General features: G+C 39.6%; 1 protein-coding gene across 3 annotated transcripts in view; it reads left to right on the top strand.

Annotated features, from left to right (window-relative positions):
* RALGAPA2 (Ral GTPase activating protein catalytic subunit alpha 2) overlaps positions 1-12160 on the top strand; it is a 324646-nt gene that overhangs the window by 176706 nt on the left and 135780 nt on the right. For all 3 annotated transcript variants that reach the window (XM_030310205.1, XM_030310203.1, XM_030310204.1), the window contains exons 25-27: positions 3188-3316; positions 4156-4214; positions 11474-11582. In XM_030310205.1, the coding sequence (XP_030166065.1) occupies positions 3188-3316; positions 4156-4214; positions 11474-11582 (297 nt within the window). The remainder of the gene's footprint in view (positions 1-3187; positions 3317-4155; positions 4215-11473; positions 11583-12160) is intronic.

Here is a 12160-nt window from a genome sequence, read left to right as displayed (position 1 = left end):
GGGGACAGAGTGCTGGTGATGGGGTAGGGTTACACAGAAGGACAGGACCGTGGTCTAGGTGGAGCTTGTCAGTGTGAGATCCCTCTGGACCCCTGAGGTGAGATGACATACAAACCTGGACTTCAGGTGGGAAGTCTGGTCTAGACAGAAATATTGAGGGGTCCAACATTTAGGAGGCATTGAAATCTTGGGGCTGAATATCCTTTGGGAGTGAGTATAGATCTGAGAGAGAAGAGGGCACAGAACCACACTCAGTGTCCCAGAGTTTAGATCCTGAGGAAACAAGGCATTCCAGCACTGAGACTGTCAGACCACCTTAGGAGCCAAGAAAGGTGTCCCAGGGCCAAATGGTGCAGGTGTTGTTCCCAGGCACGAGGGAGCTAGCACCTACATCATCACTGGCGTGGGGTCAGGTGAGGAAAGGCCTGGGTGGTGACCACAGGTCATATAACATGGAACTGTACTCACTGGCGGACTTTGGCTAGTCTTAACATTTTCAGTTTGCTCTAGTGGTTTCAAATCTTCGTATTTAAAAAATGAAATAAACCATTAAAGATACAGTGACTTCATCCCTGATGCTATGGCTGCACTCATAGCTGCCTTCACTCTGGCCTGTACTGCGCTTCAGTGACTGACACTCTGCTCTCCCTGAGAGCATCCATCACCCCACACTCCTGCTCCGTTCTGAGGGCATCACTGCTCAGGTAGAATGAGATGGGAACTGTACTACATGGCCCTGGGGGTTATTCCCTGAGAGCCCTGGGTGTCTTTCTCAGACTCCGCCCCTGGGGAACTCCAGGGCCTGTATGGCCTCCCGGCTCTGTGCACCTGGGGCCTTTTTCAGGTCCATGGGTGCCCGGGTCCTCTGCCTTTTCTATTCCCACTGCCCGTACCATGCCTCTCACCCCTCACCTCACTCCCTCACTCCACCAGCCTGGCTGGCTCCTGTGGCTTATGCGACTTTTAGCAGCGGTTGGTCTTACTGTCCCCAACTATCCTGAACAGAACAAATCATTGCCTCGTTTTGGTTCCCATAGAATATCTCTCTGTGTGTTTTATATTGTCTTTTGTTTACCTGTGTGCTGATGAGAACCAAGCGAGGTAAAAGATGAATGCTCTGCGTTCTTGTGATATCCCTACTCTATGGCTCACGTAGCAAGTGCTTTCCTGAATTACATATAACCGCTATTTGCCTTTCCTCCCACACTCCACATGCTACACTGCCATCTCTCTGGGGGAGGGAGACTCCCTTTCATTTCCTACTCTGGGTGCTTAATAATATAGACCCAGTGTGGACCCTGGAATTAGATGGCCTCAGTGCAAATCAGGGTCTGTCACTTGAAAAGCCACTGAATTTCTCCGAGCCTCAGTTTTCTCACTTGTAAAGTAGAAATGATAATAGTATCTAGGTCATTGGGTTGCTGAGGGTATTCTAGGAGGAAATGCTTGTACAGCATTTAGAACAGTGCTTAGCACTGAGTGAGAGCTCTGTGTTTGCCACCCTTATTATAATTGCTAGATAGTAGTAGGTAGACAGAAAAACGGATGGCTGGGTGGCTCAGTCGGTTAAGCATCTGCCTCTTGATCTTGATCTCACAGTTTGTGCTCTGCGCAGAGAGCGGGGAGCCTGCTTGGGATTTTATGTCTTCTCTCTCTCTGCCCCTCTCCTATTCATCCTCAAAATACATAAACTTTAAAAAAAAAAAAAGATGGACAGATGGGAAGGTGGGCGAATGACATACCTCTGTAATTGTGGTGTCTGCCCTATTCTTGGCTAATCATAGCTGCTAGTAAGTGTTGGCTGAATTGAAATCTTGTGAAATGCCTCCTTTGATATATTCCTTTATTTTTCTACTGGATTTTTTTTAATTTAAATATATGAAATTTATTGTCAAATTGGTTTCCATACAACACCCAGTGCTCATCCCAAAAAGATGCCCTCTTCAATACCCATCACCTACCCTCCCCTCCCTCCCACCCCCCATCAGCTCTCAGTTTGTTCTCATTTTTTAAGAGTCTCTTATGCTTTGGCTCTCTCCCACTCTAACCTCTCTCTCTCTTTTTTTTTTTTTTTTCCTTCCCCTCCCCCATGGGTTCCTGTTAAGTTTCTCAGGATCCACATAAGAGTGAAAACATATGGTATCTGTCTTTCTCTGTATGGCTTATTTCACTTAGCATCACACTCTCCAGTTCCTTCCACGTTGCTACAAAGGGCCATATTTCATTCTTTCTCATTGCCACATAGTACTCCATTGTGTATATAAACCACAATTTCTTTATCCATTCATCAGTTGATGGACATTTAGGCTCTTTCCATAATTTGGCTATTGTTGAGAGTGCTGCTATAAACATTGGGGTACAAGTGCCCCTTATGCATCAGTACTCCTGTATCCCTTGGGTAAATTCCTAGCAGTGCTACTGCTGGGTCATAGGGTAGGTCTATCTTTAATTTTTTGAGGAACCTCCACACTGTTTTCCAGAGTGGCTGCACCAGTTTGTATTCCCACCAACAGTGCAAGAGGATTCCTGTTTCTCCACATCCTCTCCAGCATCTATAGTCTCCTGATTTGTTCATTTTGGCCACTCTGACTGGCGTGAGGTGATTCCTTTGATATATTCCTAATTCCAGTAGTGGACAAACAAGTGATTTTGTATCACTAGATGTCAATCACTATGTGTTATTTTGCAAAGTAGTTCTTGGTGAGACAGGAAATTTGGTGGATGGTGTGTGCTCTTTCCCTGCCTTCTGAAATTCAGCCCCAACCCTTCTCCCTTATGAATTTTTGTTAACTGTCTTCACAGCAAAAATAATATTAAGTTGATATCCCTTACCCTGCCTTGTCAAGAACATTAAGACTAAAAACACATAAAAATAAAAGGTAAAAGTCATAATAGAGTCATTTGCTTTTCTGAATCTGAATGCATCTGCAGACCAGTTTTCACAGTGCTTTTTTGTATTCAAGTATAACGTTATTTTCCATTCCTTGGAAATTTGCTTTTTCATTTAGACAAACCTGTCTTGTTTAACTGTTCACCTGGAGGAAAATAACCAGCCTAGTTCGATATTTCTTATCTAGGATAAAATAAAGATTCCCTCTTGAAATCATGAAAAAGTAAAGTCTGTTGCTTAAGTAAAGTTTCTGGCTTAGCAAAAGAAAAATGAGCACTTTCACTTTTTTGTGTGCAGGCACCTCATTCAGAAGCTCTCACCATTCTTGGTTCTCTTGTCTGCTTTCCAAACACCTACCGGGAGATCCCTTTGCTGCAGTCTGTGCCAGAAGTCAGTGAAGTCATCACAGGAACCGAAGACGTCAAGGTACCTGCTACCTTTGAGTGACTCTCAGGTTTATCATCTTCTAGTTCCAGCTCTGTGGCCATCGCTTCTATTATTGTGCATTGATCCCCTTATCCCTGAAAGTTCTGCTTTATTGTTTAAATGTTTCAGTAGTTGTTGTTTTCAGAAGGCTGTTTTCAGGGGATTAAATGTATCCGAATCAGAGCACATCGCAGTTATAACTGATAGGCTCCTTGGGTGTTTTTTATTAGGTCTGTTTATCATGCCTATGGATCCTAATTATGTAATGAATCATCCTTTGTAATAATTTTAGGTTCAGTTGTGCCACATTAGTGCATCCAATGAGTTTATAAGGAATAATTGAAATAAACTAAATATTCAGTCCTGTTGTTAGCCTGATTAAATACTACTAATCATTTGCAATGTCAGGTTATTCATTACTTAGAGAATAAAAGTAAGCATTTGTTCTCTCCTCAACTGACTTTGAGGCAAACAAATATGCTTTTCAAATCTCAGAATCTATCTTATCTACTTACGGTACATAATTATAATATATAATTTAGTGTACAATATATAATCTAATTAAAGTAAAAGAAAACCGAGCTTTTCCTATCTGAAGTCTCAGTTGCTTTGCTAGGTTTTTATTGTGCACCCAGAAACCCTCTTCCCTATGCTGGCTTAATTGCCCAGGGAGGCCCTGGCTGAGACTGCAACCAGGCTGCTCCCCCGAGCCCTGTGTCTCTTCCCCCCAGGTCCTCCCTGGTCCTTCAGGAGCTCCTGACTTCCAGGAACACAGTCAGAACATGTGGGAAACCAACTACTAAACAAAGTTTTTATTTTACTTAATTTTTTGTTTTTAGCATTACCTCATAAATATTTTACTGAAGAATGCCACAGAGGAACCAAATGAATGTGCAAGGTAAATGTTGACAAAAAGGTAAACTATTTTAGGATTTTAAAATACAAATTTATGTGTGAACAGTTAATGTTAAAAAAAAAACACTTTTTCCACATTACTCATATACCCACTAATAAGTATAGTAAAGGGGCACCTGGGTGGCTCAGTCAGTTAAGCATCCGACTCTTGATTTCAGCTCAGGTCATGATCTCACAGTCATGGGATCAAGCCCTGTGTCGGGCTCCACTCTGAGCATAGAGCCTGCTTAAGATTCTTTCTTTTTGTACCTCTGCACCTGTCCCTGCTTGTGTGCACATGCTCGCTCTCTCTCTCTCTCTCTCAAAAAAAAAAAAAAATTTAAGTGTAGTAAGAATTATGTCGAGAATGTGCTTTACTTAATTTTTTAAAAGTGTGCCTTTATTAAGTGAAAACAGTAAGGTGCAGAAGGTTATAATTACATTTTGTGAAAGAAAAAACAAGATTACAAATATATATGTGCACTCCCTGTTATTTTTAATGAAGAAGAAAAAAATGGAAGGATAAACCAAAAACGTATACAAATGGTGTATGTATAGGGTAGTGATTCTCAACCAGAGGTGATTTTGTACCCCAGGAGACATTTAGCAATGTCTGGAAACATTTTAGTTGCCTCTGCCAAGCATCTAAGGTCGCTGGCAGTCTGTTACCAAGATGGGTTTTCTGGGCCACCTACATAGTGAAAAGTTGCAACCTGTCCTTCCAGGGTGAAGCCCAAAGCTGGGAACACTGGTGGAGGGATTTTCTTATCCCCTGCCTCCAACCCCATAAGGTCACCAGAAGCCCAGCTAAGCCTCTTGCTGCCCGGGAATCAGCTCCTACCCTGTTCTCTTTCTAACAGCCCATCAACCATCACCACCTTGTCAGCTCTTTGATGAATTTAAGAGGATTTTTTTTTTTTTTTTTTGGCGGGGGGGAGGTTTTTTTTTTTTACTAACTTCTTCAGTGGCTTTGTTGGATGGTTTAGTACACATTTTCTAGTCTTCCATTACCAGAAGCTATAAATTCATTATCAATTTGTTCATATTAGAGTAACCTTGAATTTGGGGATAAACTCAATGTGGTTTATACAGTACTGGATCTGATTTGAGTAACATTTTGTTGAGTAAAGTTCCATTTATATTTATGGCCTGTAATTTTCTTTCCCCATCCTGTCCTTATCAGGCTTGATTACAGGGTATGTCTTCTTCCAAAACGAGTGAAGTATTGTTTCATTCTCTTAAGTCAGCAAGAGTTTTTGTAAAATTAGAGTTTGTGCTCTTGTGTATTTAGACCTTGATGGTAAAACTATCTAAGTCTGGTTATTTATGAGAGGGTTAACCACTGACTTGTTTTCTTCCATGATTGTTTAGGAATTTTAAGGTTTTATTTTATTTGACAGCTTAGATAAACTAAAGTTGTCTAGAAATTTGTCCATTCCTTCTAAGTTTTGAAATACCCTTGCATTCATGATGGCTCCATTATCCTTTTGCTATCTTTTCGTAGCTCTATGCACTTCTTAATCTCTGACCCTTTTCTGTATTCTCTGATTTTTCTCACACATCTTGCCGAAGGTCTGTCAACTTTGTTAGTCTTTTCAAAGAATATACTTTTGTCTTTGTTCCAGCCTCTTTATTCTGTATTTGTTTTTATTTTCTACTTTCTGCTCTTTTTTATATTCTTTCTTCTGCTTTCTTTACATTCTGCCACTCATTTTCTTTTCATCAGTATATTAATTCTGATATATGCCAGTATATTAACTCAGTATACTAATTCAGCATTTCTCCTTTACAGATACCAACATTTAAGTCCCTATGTTTATTTCTAAGTGCCACTTTATCTGAGTTCTCTACGTTTGATATGTAATATTTTTCCACTGAAATTTTTTCCAGTTTCCATTATGATTCCTTCACTGAGTCATGATTTATTTAGAAATATATTCCTTCATTTTTAAACACATGGTTATTTTTATTTATCTTTTTGCTGCTGATGTCTTAAAGGCATTGTAGATTAAATATGTTGTCTGCCAAGTAACAATCTTTGAAATTGTTGAGATTTGCTCTATGGCTCAATATGTAGTCATTTTCTGCACATGTCCTGTATATGGTTGAAAAGAATGTGTATACCATTTCTTCAGTTGTTGGGTGTAGTGCTCTAGATGTGTCCATTTGATTAATTTTTTAGTCATGTCTTTCAAATACTTTAAATCCTTTCTAATTTTTTCATCATCTTGATCATTAACTGAGAAAGATGGATTAAGATATCCCACTATTATGGTACGTTTATTTCCCTTATATATCTGTCAATTTTTGTTTTATATATTTTGAAGCTATATTATTAGCTGCATAGAAGTATAGAATTATCAAATCTCTATATAGAATCCCATCTCTTTTATTTATTTTTGAGAGAGAGAGAGACAGAGTATGAGCAGGCGAGGGGCAGAGAGAGAGAATCCGATGCAGGCTCCAGACTCTGAGTTGTCAGCCAGCAGAGTCCAACATGAGGCTTGAACTTGTGAAACCTCAAGATCATGACCTGAGCCGAAGTTGGATAATCAACTGACTGAGCCACCCGGGCGACCCTACCTTAAAGACTACTTATCTGATATTGATATGGATATTTTTAAATGATATTTTCTATCCTTTTATTTTTATTTTTTTTTAATTTTTATTTATTTTTGAGAGAAAATACAAGTGAGCAAGCAAGGGAGGGGCAGAGAGAGAGAGGGAGACAGAATCTCAGACAAGCTCCACTCTGTCAGCACAGAGCCCTATGTGGGGCTCGAACTCATAAACCGTGAGATCATGAGCTGAGCTGAAACCAAGAGTCAGACGCTTAACCCACTGAGCCACTGAGGCACCCCAATATTTTCTATCCTTTTAAATTTAACTTTTCTATATTCTTCTCTTTTAAATGTCTTTGCAAAAATTGTACATATTTTATTTTATACATTTATACTGTCTGATTTTTATCTTTTAACTGAATCTTTAGTTCATTTACATTTGCTGCAATTACTGACATATTTGGATTTCTTTCATCTTTATATTCTTTGTATATTCTTTGTATTCTTTGTATCTTTATATTCTTTGTATTTCTTTCATCTTTATATTTTGTTATTTGTCCTCAGTATTCTCTCATTTTCTCCCTTTTCTCACCTTCATTCTTCCCTTCTCCTTTCCTTCCTTCCTTCCTAACTTCCTAACTTCCTAACTTCCTCCCTTCCAGATGATTTTTCCCACATTCCATTTTTTCTCTAATTTCTTAGGAGTCATAGACTCTCTTTCAGTTTTCTTAAAAGTTACCTTAGAAATTTTAATGGGGCACCTGGGTGGCTCAGTCAGTTAAGCATCTGACTCTTGATTTCTGTTCAGGTCATGATCCCAGGATCATGAGATTGAGCCCCACATCGGGCTCTGTGCTGAATCCCACATCATTTAGGATTCTCTCCCTCTCCCTCCCTCCCTCTCTCTCTCTTTTTCTCTCTCTTTCCCCACCCCTGTCCCTCCCATGCTCAAGCACACACATACTCTCTTTCTCTCAAAACAGATAAACATTTAAAAAAAAGAAATTGTAATATGCATACTTGTGTTACTAATTCTGAAATTAGGCTGTCTTTACCCTCTTCCTAAACAATGTCAGGCCTTAGAATACAACCTTCTTATTTTATTCCTATGTTACCACGCTTCTCCTGTTCTGTCTCCCTCCTGCACCTAACTTCTGCAAGTTGGTGACTTGAGGTTTAGGGGTGGTCCTCTCCTCCCTCCATGACGCTCCTAGGTGCTCTTATTCATTCTAACTAGACTTTAAATACCACCTACTTACTAATGATACTGAATTTATTTACCTGGCCTCTTCTGTGAACCCCTTATATATTCAGGCTTATATATTAAACTGCCTACTTGATACCTCAACTTGGATGTCTTAACACATACAAAGTTAACACAACCACAGTTGAATCCTTGAGTCTCCTGACCATCCCTCAGACTCCCCCCTTGGTAAAGGGCACCATCATCTCAGATTTTCAGTACAGAAACTTGGGGAAAATCCTTGATTTCTCCTTTTCACATATGCACCACATTCAAACCTTTAACATGTCTTAGCAATACCTTCCCCTCCCACTTTTTCCTTACTGTAGAAAGCCAAATGTCTGTGGAGTTAAAAATGGAATAGAATGTGTATGATATGCTCAGTCTTTATTAGCTGAGTATGAGAGGAGTTAGACAATGAAATTGAGTTCATGCAAGTGCAGATAAGCAGAAATATGATCAAGATTCCAAATAAATGGAGGAGAATCACAAGAGAAGATAGTTATAATTGTGAGTGATGATAATGTAGAAGAGTTCAGAAAAAAGAGTAAGTTACGTAAATTGGGTGGTGTGAGATGGGATGGTAGCAAACAGTTCCAGAAAGTGCGTTAGTGTACAAAGGAGAGTGAAGGTGGTATTGCCATTAGCTAAAAAAAAAGTTTTGAGAGATAGAACTCATTTGGGATCACAAAGGACACATTTGGGATACAGAGAACCTAACTGACAGGAACTCAAACACATAAGGGGTAACAGAGTATTAGAATCGGAAGATGCTAGATGGGGATGCTAAATGATATGTTGGAAAGAGAAAAAATAGCATTGAAGAGCAGCTATAAGCTAGTGTGGCTTTAAAACTCAAGGCAGGTGAAAGTGGTTCACATTAGGAAACCACTTTATGGGTCACAAAAGTTCTCTGTCATGCAGGGCTAATAGTTATAGAGTAATGCAGGTGTTCCTAAGAAATGAGAGATCTTTGCTCTGAATGAATTACATTTAACAGAAAGGTTAATGGGTTGTAAAAAAAAAAAAAGTATGTGTATTTATACACACACACACACACACACACACATTCAAGCATGCAAAGGAAGAGAGGCTCTTGAAGTGGTAAAAATATGATTGGGGGTATAATTCCAAGTTAGATTTTAGTGGGTTAAATAATCAGTTAAGCTGGGGGAAGATAAAAAGGCTATTTGAAAGCATGTAGAATACATGGCAAAGAGCGCAAACTAAGAATACAAACTGCAGTTTCTAGACTGAGAATAAGCGTAGGGATGAGGCAAGAGGAGACAGTTCTATACAGTGAGGGAAGTTGAGGGTTCAAAGTGTGTGGAATTCATGTATTATGCTGTTGTCAGAGAACCAAAGAAGGCCAGGCACACCTTATAAACTGGGCTGCCCATTTATACTGAGTTCATTTAAGTAGAAGGTGACATAGCCTCCAAAGGACTTTTAATAAACGTGTTCTGAAGCCCTTAGTCTATCTTAATTTAAAGAGGTGAGATTCCAGTGAAATATGGTGGTTTTAAAACCTCAAAATATATTTATTTTAATTGCTGAATTATACTGAATACAAAGAACTTTTACTGTGGAGAGCTGAGCAGTACATTCAGTTTAATTGGTACTGGATGTGACCTCTTATTACAAAGAACAACATATACATCCTACAGTTAACTTCTGGTTCCAAGCAGGGACTTGAACCCCCCGTTTTGTTCTGAAAGTGAGCAGGTTTGGGAGCAAGTATTTTAATTTTATATGTGGGCATTCAGAAAAAATTAACAGGAGTATGACTTTTTGATCATTGCAAAAGATAGTGGAATATATCAGTTCCAAAGAGAATTACCATTTAAAAATGATTTACAATTGAGAAAGGTAATTTTTAAAGGACTGTGTAATTTGAAGAAAGCTTTGTCCTCACTTACTGTTTAAAAGATAACAGTGCTGGGGCGCCTGGGTGGCTCAGTCAGCTGAGCATCCGACTTCGGCTTAGGTCATGATCTCACAGTTCGTGGGTTCGAGCCCCGCATCAGGCTCTGTGCTGGAGCCTGCTTCAGATTCTGTGTCTCCTTCTCTCTCTGTCCCTCCCCCGCTCATGCTTTCTCTCACTCTGTTTCTCAAAAATAAATAAATGTAAAAAAATTAAAAAAAAAAAAGATAGTGCAGCTGATTCTGGAAGTTGTGTTCAAATATTCTTTACAATGAAATATAGGGTTTGTATTCTGTTTGTAGTAGGTGTTGTGTATTTTATTGTAGGGAAAACAATTACAAACTCAATTTCCAATGATTTTCTGAGATTCATGTCTTTGATTATTCGTCAAAACTATCTTGAAGCAATACGGTGTAGTTAAAAATGTCAGCAAAAATAAAATGAACAACTCAGAAAACAACAGATGCTGGTGACTATGCAGAGAAACGGGAACCCTCTTGCACTGTTGGTGGGAATGCAAACTGGTGCAGCCGCTCTGGAAAACAGTGGGGAGGTACCTCAAAAATTAAAAATAGAACTACCCTACAACCCAGCAATAGCACTACTAGGAATTTATCCAAAGGATACAGGGGTGCTGATTCATAGGGGCACATGTACCCCAATGTTTATAACAGCACTTTCAACAATAGCCAAATCATGGAAAGAGCCTAAATTTCCATCAACTGATGAGTGGATAAAGAAGATGTGGTTTATATATACAACGGAGTACTGCTTGGCAATGAGAAAGAATGAAGTCTTGCCATTTACAGCAACATGGATGGAGCCGGAAGGTATTATATAAGTCAGTCAGAGAAAGAAAGATATCATATGTTTTCACTCATATGTGGATCTTGAGAAACTTAACAGAAGACCGGGGAGGGGAAGGGAAAAAATAGTTACAAACAAAGAGGGAGGGAGGCAAACCACAAGAGACTCTTAAGTGCAGAGAACAAACTGAGGGTGGATGGGGGTGGGGGAGAGGGAAAATGGGTGATGGGCATGGAGGAGGGCACTTGTTGGGTTGAGCACTGGGTGTTGTATGCAAACAATGAACCACAGGACTCGACGCCAAAAACCAAGAGCACACTTTACACACTGTATGTTAGCCAATTTGACAATAAATTATATTAAAAAAAAAAAAAAGATACTCTCTCTCTTCCTCTGCCCCTCTCCTCCACTCGTGGGTATGCTTTCTCTCTCTCTCTCTCCCTCTCTCTCTCTCTCTCAAATTTAAAGAAGATGGTAGCAAAAATAACTGATATATGGGCTGTGACTATTAATAGGAAGTATATCATTTACTTATTAAATAATTACTAACCAATATCAGTATTTCTATTTGTCCTTACCCTTTTTTTCTTAGGAAGACACTCTGTTGGTGTATGTGTAATTTTTGCTACTTTGTAAAAAAAAGATTTAAAATACTTTGTCACATGAAAATACCAAGAAAACATGTTAAATTTTTTGAGAGTTTTCCTCTTTTCCTTCTTTTCCAAAAGATGCATCGCCATTTGCTCTCTCGGGGTCTGGATATGCGAAGAGCTTGCCCAGTGTACGAGCCATCCTCAGCTGAAAGAGGCCATCAATGTGATAGGTGTGACTTTGAAGGTATTCCCAATTCGTGATGTGTATTTGACAGTAATCTGTATCCCAGATATTCAACCAGTTCTAGTTTGAATTAGCTCCATCACTATTTTTTCCCTATATCAGAGAGGGGTTTTAAATCAAAAATTGTTTTTATGAGAGCATGCTGAATGTTCTGTGAGGCTCACAAAAGAGGCCACCAATAGCTGCTTCCCCACTGGTGGCTGAGCTGTCCTGGACTGACCCCTTTGCCTGAGTGGGGCTCCTCTGTGGGCTGGGCACTTCCTGTGGCAAGTGACAATTGGTAATAGTGACAAGAAAGTGCGATTTCATGCCCTGGCCTCTGCAGTGGGACTGGGAGAGACCTGAGTACTCGCCACCTGACTGGGCCTTCACACTTTTAGGATGTCTTTCTTCCTTTACTTTGTTAATGAAAAGAGGGAGTGTTTTTTGGGTTTTTTTGTGTTTGTTTGTTTTTTGTTTTTTTGTTTTTGTTTTGCCATTGACTGGGTTCACATGCTGGCCCACATTCATTGCAAAGTCAATACTTCAGACAGCTCTGCAAGGTAGATGGTACAATCACTATGTCCCACCAGAGGAAA

This window comes from Lynx canadensis, chromosome A3 (genome assembly GCF_007474595.2).
Source record: "Lynx canadensis isolate LIC74 chromosome A3, mLynCan4.pri.v2, whole genome shotgun sequence".
Taxonomy (NCBI): Eukaryota; Metazoa; Chordata; class Mammalia; order Carnivora; family Felidae; genus Lynx; species Lynx canadensis.
This window is presented reverse-complemented; position numbering and strand designations above follow the sequence as displayed.